This window comes from Glandiceps talaboti, chromosome 17, assembly GCF_964340395.1.
Source record: "Glandiceps talaboti chromosome 17, keGlaTala1.1, whole genome shotgun sequence".
NCBI lineage: Eukaryota > Metazoa > Hemichordata > Enteropneusta > Spengelidae > Glandiceps > Glandiceps talaboti.
In genome coordinates this window covers 18,632,372-18,647,208 of record NC_135565.1, presented here as the reverse complement: position 1 = coordinate 18,647,208, position 14,837 = coordinate 18,632,372, and the positions used below count along the sequence as shown (strand labels likewise).

General features: G+C 37.9%; 1 protein-coding gene across 1 annotated transcript in view; it reads right to left on the bottom strand.

Moving 5' to 3' along the window:
• The window catches only part of LOC144448153 (mycocerosic acid synthase-like), a 14,090-nt gene extending 3,054 nt beyond the window's left edge, over window positions 1-11,036 (bottom strand). The window contains exons 1-5 of the mRNA XM_078138306.1: window positions 10,846-11,036; window positions 6,226-6,359; window positions 3,257-4,752; window positions 2,812-2,905; window positions 1-2,570 (exon numbers count right to left, since the gene is read on the bottom strand). The exon at window positions 1-2,570 is cut by the window's left edge and continues 3,054 nt beyond it. Coding sequence (XP_077994432.1) covers window positions 1-2,570; window positions 2,812-2,905; window positions 3,257-4,752; window positions 6,226-6,359; window positions 10,846-11,036 — 4,485 coding nt within the window. The remainder of the gene's footprint in view (window positions 2,571-2,811; window positions 2,906-3,256; window positions 4,753-6,225; window positions 6,360-10,845) is intronic.
• Window positions 11,037-14,837: the final 3,801 nt, after the last annotated feature.

Below are 14,837 nucleotides of genomic sequence, written 5' to 3'. Positions count from 1 at the left end.
ATAGATATCATAGCTCTGGTTGTCATCCTTTGAAGGCCTGAGTGAAATTTGGTTCTCTGTTGCCATTGGATTTTGAAGCAGTTTTGCGACAATATTTGCTGACTTTGTGACATCATGGTGCACTGGTATATCTATCATGACAACGGGGTATTCTGTTTTTTCATGAAGTATAGTAACACCAACTGCTTGCACTCCAGTCATCGCAGGCACTGTTTCCTCTTCCTCATTTGTTGCCTGAACACCTTGACTTATTAACCACAGTGAAGGCGAGTGTTCACTTTCAAGATTACACAGTAGATTGTACACTTGTACACACATTATGCCACCAAGAGTCTGAGTCTTCTCAAATGTATCATAACACATGAGTGCCCCAACATCTTGAGTGCCACACAGTGATGTGGTGAGGACAACATCAGTTGGACTAAACGTTGCACAGTGACCTTCGACCTCTGTCTGCCAGGAATCACTAATGAGACTTTCACTTTCAATGACAAGTATACTATTACCATTTTGACCAAGATTATCTTTCAACTGCAGTGAAAATCCAGTATCATCACCAAGAATGAGGTATCTCTTTGTGCTCATATCTTCAATGCCATCATAGAGAATAGTATCAACATCAGTTGAAATGCTCGAGACTTTCTCCCATATGTTGCTCCACAGCAACAGTTGGTCAGTGGATGAAGATATCTGTGCAAATTTGAAGCGCTTAAAATGGAGGAAAACCTCAGCGGTTGTTGCATCTGCTGCAATGATGTCACAGAAGTTAAAGTCATCACTTTCATCATCACGCATCTTGATATAACTAACTATCTTCTCAGGGACTTTGCCTTTGAGAGTAACTTCTTTAATGACACGAGGGACACCAAATATTGGAATGAAAGGAATGTTTTCTTTCATTGCCTTTTCTTGATCAATTTCAGATTTCAGGACTGCAAAGGCCTGGAACATCGAATCTAGATATGCTGGATGAAATGTATATCTATTTGATTCTCTGCTTACTTCTTCAGACATGTCTGCAAAGAACAAGCCCTCATTTGTACTGGCACTGATGCAGATTTTAGAATTGCAATGGAAGGACTTCCCTAGTTGAAAGCCACAATCCTCAGCTCTCTTGTAAAATTCTTCTTTATGCAGGACGAGTGGACATCTGTTCAAGATGCTTTGAACATTAAGTTGGGTTAAAGACAGTGTCGTTTTGGGTTCATCTTCCTTAGATGTGAACAGATTCATTTCCATCGATGAATGTAGGGTCCATGTGTCTGAATTTGGGTCGTGACTGCGCAGATACAGCTTTGCAACATCACCATCATCTTCTTCAACCTGTGTTTCAAGTGTAGTGTGCGAGAGTGCTGATGTTGGAGCAAATAGGAACCGCTCAAACTGAAGATTTTGCAGTCGGATTTCTGCATCAGGAAATGTTAGCTCTCGATAAGCAGCCAGTGCAGTTTCAACATATGCTGCAGCTGGTGCGATTACATTCCCGTGCACTACATGGTCTTTTAACCATGGAAGGGTCACAAGAGAAATTCTTGACTTCCATACATGGGATGAAGAATTCGCCAGAGAAGACAGCTTCTGTTTTTCTCCTAAGATAGCATGGTACGTCATCGGAAATTTATAAAGTTCTGTACCCTCTTGTACTTCTGAAATGCACTTCACTCGTTGCCATGGATACATCGGTATGGACCTTTTCTTACAATGTGTGTGAGTGAACAAGCTTTGAAAATCTATGTGGCAGCCTTCAACGTACAGTTTGGCTAAGGACAGAAACAGATTCATGAAGTCATCTGACAGTGTGTTTGTGTCACGTGGTCTCTTCAGGGAATGGGTGATGAATCTCTGGGAATGACGTGATTTGTGAGCAGCAAATATACCAGTTACTGCTGGCATGAGAGCTGGATGTGGCCCAATCTCTATGAAGTTGGTGTAGCCTTCCTGCATGACCTTTTCAATGGCCGGCATAAATTTAACTTGCTGTCGTATGTTTCTGTACCAGTAGTTTGGGTCCATGGCATCTTCTCTGGTGATGTATTCGTTGGTGACTGTTGACATCATTGGAATGGTGGGTACATGCTGGTTGTGTTTGTTATGTGCACGATCACGAAGAAACTTTATTTTCTTTAGGAAGGTAGACCTGACGGCTTCCTGTTGGTAGCTATGAAATGCGTTATTCACTTTCAAAATGGTATTTCTCACGTTATCATTTTTTAAGACTGTGGAGAATGCCTCAATTGCACTTGTTTCACCAGACAGCACGATTTGATCTGGGCTATTGATTGCTGCAATATCTAAAGTATTACAATAGCTACTGTTCTCTAGCAAACTCTTCACTTCATCAATAGGATGAAGTACGGCCAGCATTGTACCGGACCCACTGGTACGCATCAACTGCCGTCCTCTGTTATAAATTACTCTGACTGCATCTTCTAATGTCATTAAACCGGCTGTGTAAGCGGCAGCAACTTCACCAACACTGTGACCAACTATAGCGTGAGGATTTATTCCACACTGTCTCCATAGTTCCACCAATCCAATTTGCACTGCACAGATGCATGGCTGGGCAACCTCTGAAAAAAGATAAAGGTGCCACAATATTAACACATATCAAAAAAAGTAATATTCTCATATTTCCTGAAAAGTAACTGACATAATGATAATATAATTATCTCAAGCGTGGTCAAATATACAAGGAAAATTGACGATGAAAAGTTATATCTTCATAATCATTGGGTGTTTATATTTAAATTATTTCTAATTACATCTATATGTGTAATGTAATGATATTAATGTATTCAATAGAATATTCACCTGTCTGACTGATCAGGTCTCTGTCAGTTTCTTCAGTCAATAACCTCAATAAAGACCATTTCGCTCCGTACTTTGTTAGCAGCTTGTCAATTTTCTGCACAATGATAAAACAAACAGTTTGTTTACTATTTTAATAACCAGTAACAAATATGTATTTGTTAAAAGAAAGTTAGAGTCGAATTATAGCTCAACATTACGTATGATGATCGTCTTATCTATTCTAGAGAATTATTTCTCATAACAATTCAGTTTACTTTTTGTTGATTGTTATTGTTGTTGTTGTTGTTGTTGTTGTTGGTGGTGGTTTTGATTTTGTTGTTGATTTGATGATGATGATGATGATGATGATGATGATGATGATGATGATGTGTTGTTGTTATTGTTGTTGTTGTTGTTGATATTGTTACGCTAATACCAAACAAACTAATACCAAGTTGTTCCATACCTTGATGGTATCATAGAATGATGGTATTGATATCATCAGCTGTCTTGCCATTCCCCACCACTGGGTTCCCATTCCAGAGAATACAAACACTACATGGGAATCGGATTCTTCACGTGCCATACCTTCTGCCATGTTTGGTGATGCTGTATTTTCTAACCTATCTCTGATTTCCTGAATTGCCTCTTGTTTCGTCCTTGCAACGATGCCAACGCGATAAGCGTGATGTTGGGATTTTAATACTGAGGTATAAGCTGCGTTGATGAAGTCAGTATCACTGTTTATCTTGGTTTCGAGATGTATTAACCAATCTGAGAGTCTATGTTCTAATGCTTCCTTTGTAGCAGCAGATATGGTCAGTAACGTGGGGATTTGAGTGAAGTGTGATTGCATCAACTCGTCTCTGATGTTAACCATCTCTGTCTGGATCTGGTTTTTGTCACTATAGCTGGTGTCATCATTGCAGTATCCTTCAAATACAAGATGAGCATTGGCACCACCAAATCCGAATGAACTGCAACCAGCATACATCTTAGGAGCACTTGGCCATTTTATCAGGCTTTCAGGAACTGCTATCCCATTGTTGAAATGGATATTGGGATTACCTTCTTTGAAGTGGACAACTTTTGGGATCTGTTTGTTCCTTACACAGAGAGCAACTTTGATAACACCAGCTATGCCAGCAGCACCTTCAGTATGACCAAAATTAGACTTGACAGACCCTATATACATTGGACGTTTTTCTAGTGGACGCATCTTCCCCATGCTTTCAGCTAATGCATTGGCTTCAGTGGTGTCGCCCACTTGGGTACCAGTACCATGTGCTTCGACATACTGCACATCCTGGGGATCCACCATGGCATGTCTGTAGGCAGCTGCAGTTAACTTTACTTGAGCATCATAACTGGGATTCGCAATACCTGGTGTACGACCATCGTTTGTCAGTGCGCCCCCACGGATCACAGCATATATGTGATCTCCATCTTCAACAGCTCTCTGTAGTGGTTTCAGTATAACAACTCCAGCTCCTTCGCTCCGGGAGTAACCATTTGCAGAAGCATCAAAGCTCTTACATCTTCCATCAGGTGAGAGCATACCTGCTTGGCAGAAACCAATGCTTGTGTCGGGTAAGAGAAGGAGATTGACACCACCAGCTACAGCCATACTACAGTCTCCATTCCTGATTGCTTCACAGGCAAGATGTACAGCATACAGGGATGATGAACAGGCAGTGTCTATGGAAAAACTTGGTCCATGCAGGTCAAACTCATAGGAAATTCTATTGGAAGCCATGCACGAGTTACTACCAGAGTTTGTGTATTGGGAAATGTTCCCTACTGGATGGGATGTCATAGAGACATATTCAGAAGCAGTGATACCGGCATAGACACCAGTGTTACTTCCTCGAACTGTAGAGGGAGGCATACCGGCATCTTCGAAGCCTTCATACACAACTTCAAGAAGAAGTCGTATCTGTGGATCGAGGTAGTTTGCCTCATCTGTTAAGGGGAACAAGAAAAGTCCACATCATGTGAGAGTATAATGGCAGGGGGACCCTGACAGTAACTGACACATGACCCATTCATTGTCATGCTTTCAAGTCCTCCATCTATAAGTTACCCGGAAGACATAAAAGTGTGCACACAGTAAGAAATATTTTCTGTGCATTTTCGTACGGTTTGTCAGAATCTTTGCATTTGACCTTTTGTTCGATGTAGTTATGCAAATTTCTTTTGTTTTGCCAACTGAAAATATCTTTTAATATAATGTAGACATTAACAGTGCTCAATTCAAACTTTAGTAGTTATGCTTATGAATCAAATAGACTTTGTATTAGCACAGGCCATGGAGAAGAAATGTCTTCTCCACTATATGGTATTAGAGTGCTCTTCATATTCCTATCATAATCTTTACTCCTTATCTTCATACAAATGTGTATCTTTTGAATGGATGAGAGGGGTGTATAAAAGGCCCTTTAACTTTGTGGGTCAAACTTGAATGTATACAGTGAATAACGCAGCGATTCCTCGATGAACAACAATGAGCAGCTGGTGATTTTGGTAATAAAATTGGTATGTGTAGACGTGTGAATGTCTTGGGAATATGTGTGTTACAGAAAGTTGATATTCATACATGGTATATACAATTTTTGACAAAGCATGATCAAATGCACCTTGGGGACAAATTTCCATAAAAATAAAAGTTCTATAACTCTCGCCAAAATTTTGGAATTCACTCCCTTGTTTTCAAGAAAACCGTCAACGTTTTATTTTGACATAGAGTTAACACAGTATTCGACGGCCATTACATTGGATTCTAAAATGACTAACATTTTGTCCCCTATTAAAAAAATTGCACGGCGATCCCAGTTTTTTTGTTATTGATTTTAAGAGCAAGGTTCTAAATGACTAACTTCTGTCCTCTGTTTAAAAAGAATTGCACGACGACTCCAGATTTTTTTATTGTTCTAACCGAGAATATGGTGGAGTTTTCTTGAACAAAGTAACAGTTTAAAGAATTTATTTCCGATGTGCACTCTACCTTAAGATGACATTGTGTACGTATTGCAAAACTTATTACAAATCTTCATTACATTATACAAGCCAGTGAAAAGTATGGCTAAATGAGAAAGCAAGATACCACAAGGGGTCAAAGTGCCCACTGTCTTTTGGCCTCTAAAAGTATTGTAGTGTTGAAAAGTGCTTCAGCTTATCAACTATATCTTCCATTCTTCAGAGGTATTCCCATGACCTTATCGACCTGATTTACATGTACACAACATGATATTAGAGGCGATCAGGCTAAACAATGTAAACATGTACCAAGAAGGTCAATTCAGGCAAAATAACGAAGGTAAAATAGCAATGAACGATTAGCCGACATCTACATCGGATTCAAGTTTAATCAGATTGTGTAATAGAAGGAACACCCGTAGTTATTCCACTGTTTCTATAGTTTTGCGAATTGCTTACCTGGTGGTATCTTAAAGAATTGCCTATCAAATGCATAGACATCACCTTTTAGGAAACCTCCACGTCGATTGTACATTTTACCAGGTGCTTTGTCTCCAGGACCACCAGGATAGATAAAATGAGAGGTGTCATATCTAGACGAGTAAAAGAACAAAAACCTATATATTACAGCAAACTTTTGTTCCGAAGACAAACTTAAAAGCTGTTGCCTGGATACTGGGTTAATTTGTTGTGTGTGATCGGAAATTTCATAAAACGATTTTCCTGTTTGTGTTTGGAACAAAAGTTTACTCGATACAATTCTTCATCAACATAGATTATTAAAGTTCGATTTAAAGGACAAAACTTTGAAAACAAAATTTGATCACAATGTTAAATTTATCTTTTGGAGAGCACAATTAGTAGTCCAAGGTGTCACACATCAAGAATAGAATATTGTCTTGAATAGGGTAGATATCAAATGTTATTGATGCCTTTTATTTTCTGCACATGAGTATACCGACAGAAAGTATTGTCACACCGTGTCGACATCATAATATACATGGGTAAACATGTTCACTGATGTATAAACACGGAATGAATGCATTTTGAATAAAGTTTGACGCTTTTAACCCATTTTGTATAATTTTTCTTTTGACAAAATTGTATAATTCGATACTATTTGAGCGTCATTTCGAATGCAGGTTCCATTGTTTAATATATATGATGTTCCTCTCATTTGCATATCATTTGCATACATTATCGCCTGATATTGCTCATTTAAATACTTGATTGACAGGTTTATTTCAGTGTTTCGGCACACTTTTCAAAAGACCGGCGCCTAAAATTTACATGTAAAGTATTTATTTACATTGGATGACCTCAGCAGGTGTCAGCCAGCTGATTATTGTTTACATTAATCACAGAGAGATGCCGAGAGGAAACGAATTAACCGACTTTCAAAAGGGACAAATTCTAACATAACATGAAGAAGGATATAGCAACAGAGAAGTTGCCAGAAGACTAGATATTTCGGAACGAACAATTAGGTACAACCTCGAAAAGTTCCAAACAAGTCGACCGCGTAAAGATTGTCGCACCTATAATAAACGACGCCGTGATATAGCTCTGGAAATTACGCTATGAGGTTCACGTCTTCCATAGCCCTTACTGAAACCCTGTACCGTATATTTCCAGGGCCAGGGCTAAGTCGAGAATGAGAATGCGAATGGATAAACTCAAAATTTCTTGTCACAAATGTTTGATTTTATTACAATGATTCGGCAAATTACAATATTGAATATACATTGCTAATTGGTATTTAATTTTCGTTATGTTTGTGGTCGTCTCATTTTACAAACTGCTAGGTACAAAACAACGCACACACAAGTTTGATGCACAGACGACACTTGTACTTTGACTTGAAAGTTGAAAACCGCGAACGTTACCCTCAAATATTTATGGTCGTATCGGGTCAATAGTGAGTACTCGAGTGTGGCCTCCTCTGTTTCTTATCACTTCCTGTAGTCGAGTTGGCATCGTGCGAACAAAGTATGCACTTTGTTTACTCATTTTCTGAACCGGTGGTTTTTTTTTTTGTCAACCCGGATATTAGGATACCCTCGAATAGTCTAACAAGCCAACGTAGTCATAGTGACGTACATCACCTTCTTCCTTGCTTGAGCGCATGCGTCACGTAGATTTTATCAGACAATTGCCCATTTTTACAATGCAAAATGGTTGGGAACGCAGGTCTTCATATCAACATTACTAGGTACTGTATAGTTATAATATATATACAAAAATGTAAATTCCAACATCCGATTGTATATTTATTTAAGGAGAGATAATTATGGCAATATGCAGCTAGAAATGTTAATAGTATACATGTATGTCATCATCATCAGTCGGCTTGATTCTTTGGCAAATAATTATATGCTTGTGTTATTAGGGACCGGTCAGTTTCTCCAGCCGGGGGGGGGGGGCGGTGGATTCTTAAATTGGGCCGACAAAAAGTCACTGACCCCCCATCTGTAAAACCAAAAACAGGTTGACCCCCCTATCACTTAATTCTTAAACATGATGACCCCCCCCCCTATATATAATATTCATATGACAGGTATTTTTGATCACGACTCAGTATGGACTGCTTGACTGTCTTGCAAATACTTTATAAGATCCCAGGATAGCACTATCATAATTATAATTATTGACTACACAAGGTAAATATATTCCAAAAGGAGTTGAATAGCATCTTTGAAAGTGAAAGGTAGGGAAAGCTTGAGAGGGGAATATGTACATCTCTTATGGGGGTCCTAGGGGGTCTCCCCCTTGAAGCCCAGGAGGTTTTTAACTCTGAAAAGTCAATTTTGAGACTATTCATACATTTTCAGAAAATGGTTTCCAAAGTTTTACAAGACAGCACCAACATGTAAAAAACAACTACATAGGGTTGAAATACTTTTGAAATATACTTTGATAGCATCCTCAATTTTAGTCTATCTTGGCAAACATTTCAAATCTTTACATGTAAAAGACAATATCATCTCAAATTAGAATAGGGTGAAACTATTTAAGAAAAGTTTAATACCAGTATGACAGTAAAAAGGTTATTAGTGCATCTGATTGTTGGTTGGTTGAATGCATGAGTGACCTCTGGGGGTGAGGGAGTCCTTGAGGTTTTCCCCTGGCAGAGTTTTTTTGCTTCCATTAAAGGCAATGTTTAGGTTATTCATAGCATTTGAGTTAATATTTCCAAGCTTCGAAAAGCTAACGTAAATGTAAGTTTTAAATAAGTTTCCCATGTCACATAAAAGTGGGCCCGTAACATTGGTATAGGGGCATTAATATTTCATGTATAGTAAAGTCACCGGTATGTTAGAGAACTTTAGGTGGTCATACCTAGTGTATAATAGAAACTGGAATCTGATGAGATGTGGTGATTTGTAGTGTCAATAACATGTAGTGTCCAAACTAGAAAGTGTATTAATCCCTTCTGACAAGTTCATAGTGACGAGTAGGGAACATTTTAGATTAACTTCTTTTATAAACTATCTATGAAGATTACCATTACGAAACCTTCAAGTTCACTTTTCCCCCAAAGTGCAATATAAGTGAAGCATTGATTGTGAAACAGCCAAGTATTTACATGACATGTTCTGCAACTAGTGTGGTAGCTAGGTAATACATGTACATGTATATTTATAGTTATGTTTGAACTAATAAGTAATATTAAAGAATTCATGTAAGAAACAAGGATAAGAACAAATATTTACATGTACCACATTTCAGATAAGTCTATATGTCATTGTAGAAAAGGATTTTTTCTTCCATCACAATCAAAAACACTGCCCCCCCCAGCCACAATTTTCAAAACAGCATGACCCCCATACTGCCAATTCCAAAAACAGGGTGACCCCCCCCCCCACTACAAATCTACAAATCTACATACATTGTAATGTCGGTGGCGTGTTTCACATTCAATGACTTTTATTTATCTGATTTTTTATTATTTGCAATAAAATAAAATAAGTTCGAGTTAACGAGACGACTGCCACTATCTTGAATGAAACTTTTCGATTGTTTCAGCATTTGCTAACATTTGTGTATTTGTGTGTGTGTGTGTGTGTGTGTGTGTGTGTGTGTGTGTGTGTGTTTGTTTGTTTGTTTGTTTTCGTAAACAAAACTAACTGAGCCTGAGTTCTCTGTGCTCCTATATCTTTTTCATTGATTTTTTTCTCTCGCACAAAGCATTACAAAAACCCTGGGAAGTACTCTCACATGACAAATGTCAATGACGTCATGCCTACTAACATTTCTCGACATACCTGGACCCATATAATTGTAACAATGCTAGGTTGCTCTGTTCTTCAATACGCATATCATAACAATCTTTGTCGAGGCAATAAATTCAAACATGTTGCTAGTTCCGCAGTCCAAAGTCGTATATCCTCAAGTTTCCGTGATAAGTTATATCATTGGCGCTTACTTTTCGTACAAAGTGGCGCTCATACTTGCTAATCTAATGTAGTCCTAGGCAACGATAAGTCAATCATTCGACGGAACACATTACTGGAGAGGGCCCAACCCCACCTCCACACATACATTCCAATTGCTCCTAGTTCGAGGTTGTTTGCCCAATATTCATTCGTCCTCCTCGTTCCAAGACCTCAATGGACGTCAAAATAACTACGCTGCTAGAATCGTAAATTCAGGTGAATTCAGGTGAATTGCCTTTTAAAATTTTGTTTGAGAATATCACAGGAAAAATAGGTTTCCGTTGGTCAGAGGTACAGAATACTGATGGCAAGCATAGTAAACAATGTATTTCAAGTCCTGAATGAAGCAGAATGGCTTACCAAGTTTCAATTTGCTTCATTTCGTAAAACTGTTTCGACATTTAATAATAGTTTACCCTTATGAACACACGAGTCGATATTATAATTCAGACTGGTGTTGTTTGTCTTTTCGTAGACTGCCGTTCACCATTATTTGTCGAATTCATGTACTGATTTTCAGTTCGAGTTTTCAACACATTGTAACTTTTATTAAGAACTATACCGTTAGTTAAACTTAAAGACGTAAATCACTCCGATATAGCCATGAACCTGTAAATTATTCATAAATATAACTTTTACTCACCTGTCCTCGGGTGGTGGCACAGTACAATCCATCCCATCCACTAACATCTCCCAAAACTTCTGCACACTGTCAACGCCATTTGCATATCGACAGCCGATACCAACTATGGCAACTTTTCGACTCAGTGGTAAGGATGGGTCGTCATCGGCGATACTTCGCCGGGCAATGGGTCTGCTGACCGTGGCGCCCATACCTACAAGCAACAAATGTAAGCATTCACCATTAACAATGTATACTTGTATGCTCTTTTAGACGTATATAGCTACTGTAAACCGCAAAATAACTGCTTCTTTCGTTTTTTCAGAGTTAATGTTTTTGTTATTTTAGTTCTCGCTGTGATCGAAAGTGCAAAGTGAACACAAATTTACGTACGCCAATTTATGATGCAGAAAGAATGCAGGTATTGGATACGGACTGAACTTAACACAAATAAAGTCGTTTTCATGAGAAATTACAGATAAAATTATCGACTACGCATTGTCCCCTCTTCAGCATCTAAGGGAAATTTCTTACAAAACTTTTTTCGTACGTCTTCGTAAATTGAGCGTCCGTACAAACGCTTCACGACAGAAGAAATCTAAGTATGTCCCGTTTGAAATAGAATAAAATGAAAAAAAATCTATATACCTGAGCTGTGATGATGTGATCGCAAGTTTCTGACTGTGCCTGTGCTTGCAGAGGTCTGTGTCTGATGGGCGTAGCGTACAAACTGATGCAAAGTCTCCCAACAAAAATGAAATATATGACGTAAATAAGATAGTTTCTATGACTACAGTGATCGTGTCGGTGCCTTATAAGGCGTTACAGCCCCCACCCTTCAACTACTTAGATTGGATGATTATTAACTTAAATTATAAAGTGACTATTTTTTCAGAGGTTATTATACGGAGAAGACCTCAGCTTGGGATGATGAGAAAGCATAACCATAGAAAGATGTATATAAAGATTATTTTATCACAAGAAGGAAATATTACATTGTCCAAACATTTCGTCCAGGCTCGAATGATTTCTTCAAAGGACTGAATGTTTTCGCCAGTTGTTACTGGCTTCACGTGGTTTGGACAAGGTAAGAATTCCTACTTGTGATAAAATAACCTTTATATGAATCATGAAACCAAGCAGATGAATCTCTTTGGATCCATATAACGACACCTTCCGTTGTTTTTTTTCCGAATCATCAAAATTGAACTTTTCTGTGATAAGATTGGCCATTCGCGGTCATACTATTAAATTTTCTCTCGGTCATCTGCACTTTGATTTGATAGTCAATCCATATAAATGTGTTGTTGACTATTTCAGCAGATTTCATTAGCTTAACAATAGTTTACATATAACGATGTTTACATATAATTTAGGGCATTTATTTTCATCAATGTGACCAATAATCGATAACGCTGTATTTTTTTAAACATATAGTCACTTTATTATAGTCAAAGGTCATAGGCCCAAAATACAATTTACACGTGTACTTCCATAACAAAAACAAATATGCTACAGTTCCATTAAAGTATTTGCTTCTGACCTGATTTTTAAAGCGTGATAAATAAAGGCTGCTAGTCTCTGTATTTCAGTTGATTGATCAGATGATAACAATTGAGTAAACTTTTCACGTGGTTCGTTACAGTCTAGTAAGTTTTACTGTAAACTTGCTCTCCATAATTATCGTTAGTTTGTCGTCAATCCAATTGAGTTCACTCAATTTTTGAATTAGGTAGACTGATGTAGGATGGGAGTATCCTTTGAGCCCTGAAGAAGTCAAATTGGTTCCTTTGTGCAACCTAAAAACTGGAGAAATGTCGAGGTGGATTTCTACGATCCATGTTCGACGTGGACTTATGCAAATGACTTATGATATCGCCTGTGTGCCTGCTTAGATAACGCTATATACTCGTATATAAAAATAGCAGTCTGACTTCAACTGTGCTAAAGGGATAATTACAATAATATGAGTGGTGAGAATGGTGTTAATTTTGGATATATTTGTTTAATCACTGAATTTCCCTTGCTGAACTTTAAGAAAGAAAGACTTTAATGTTAAGAGTATAACAGAGATTAGTGACAAATTTTTAACAACTCCCATCCTGCAAAATATCATTAGTTATTAAGTGCAATTATCGTTTTGTTTAGTATCAGTTGGCTGCAAATCACTATTATAACTCATTCAATTATATTTCCGCGTTCTGTGATATAATAACAATAAACTTTAATGTTTTATACACCAAATTGATGACACTCTCGTCGTGCGGGGAACAATTATGAATGTCCCAGCCCGTCTATGTTGGTGTTTAGAGTGGGGGCAGGTAAAGCTGGCTCAACGCAAAGACATGAAGTAAGCAATATATAGTAAGGTATCGCTCATAGTCTCATATCTACACTGCGTTAGTTTTGTGGTCCACCAGATTATCAGGTGACGCGTGAATTCACTATACAATAACTTATATACAATGGTGTCCCTGATTGATTGTTGTCGGGTCAGCTTACACAAGTTGTTAAAGCCGATAAATTAATGTTATTTAGATGTATTTTAATGTGTGTAACTTTTTGACATTTTAACTGGCCATATGGATGACAAATGGGTATTTATTTTGGATTTTTATTCGTAAGCAACTCTGCTATGTTTTCCTACTTTATAAAAAAAACGTGATTCAGCATATACCATATCCGTGTTTGTAACGCAATAAATTGCTGAAATATGTGTAAAATGTTATTATACTATTCAAAGTGAATTGAATATATGATTTGTTTTGTTGTTTTTTGTGGGTAAATAAATAAATAAATATTCATTCATTCATTCATTCATTCATCCATCCATCCATCCATCCATCCATCCATCCATCCATCCATCCATCCATCCATCCATCCATCCATTCATTCATTCATTTATTCATTCATTCATTCATTCATTCATTCATTCATTCATTCATATACCAGGACATCCGGGTTGCTTTTCCTTGTTTCGATTGTTGCCAGGTATAGACAACAATTCGGTCTGGGAGACGTGAGTCATAAATGTCTGCCAGTGGTCATCCACCAACAAAGTCCCGCGACTAAATCGATTATATTTTAGCTACATAATATATATTGATAGACCTCTGTGACCTTACACGTATTTTGAATGTTTTAGCAGCGATGAAAATCCTGTTTGGTATTTTGACAGATTTGTTTGCACTACAAAGGCAACCGAGTTATTCGCACGACTAAATTGAAATAATACAACAGTCAAGGGTTGTTCATTGGCTACTCCCGTTTGCCCCTGACATTGGTGATCAGTTCAACGTCTCTCCTCAAATCATGACAGTTTGACCGAGTACCTACACACTGAGTGGAGAACCACTGGTTCCAGTATGAGTAAACATATAACTTCTTTTCTCCAGCTAGTAAGCCAGGTACGAGTGATGGAAATGATGAACGACCCGCTAATCGCAACAAGACAACGGCGACGTTTCAAATGTGGTGGCTTGAAAAATTCATTCGTCACAGTCTGGAAAATTTAAAGATGTAAAATTGGCACTATGGCTTGAAAAATTTGAGTGGATGAACATCCACACCATGATGTACCAGTGAAGACAGCAAGTACTTAATAGATGGCAGAAGTTACAGAGTATGGTGTCGATATTGTAAATTCTCGCTTTGGAAAGGGGAAAATTGGTTGAAAAACAAGCAAACTTTAATGGAACACTCCATTTCGGTGACACACGTTCGGGCGAATTCACAGACATATATTTATCGAAACCAGTGGCGGCCACTTCCACTTCTGGTGGAAGCTCTTAGTATAACTAGTACTTAAAGGGTGATAACAAAATAGCAGAAATGAAAATAAAGATAAATATTGCCTATCTGATAGCCAAACAAGAACTACCATTACTCTTATTTCGTAGTAATTTACCAAAGAATTGCATGGCCAAGATTATAAGCTATCTAAAGTATGGTAGCTACAAGTATATTAATCATGATAATATCCCAGTCAGACACTGTCTGTTAAACACCACCGT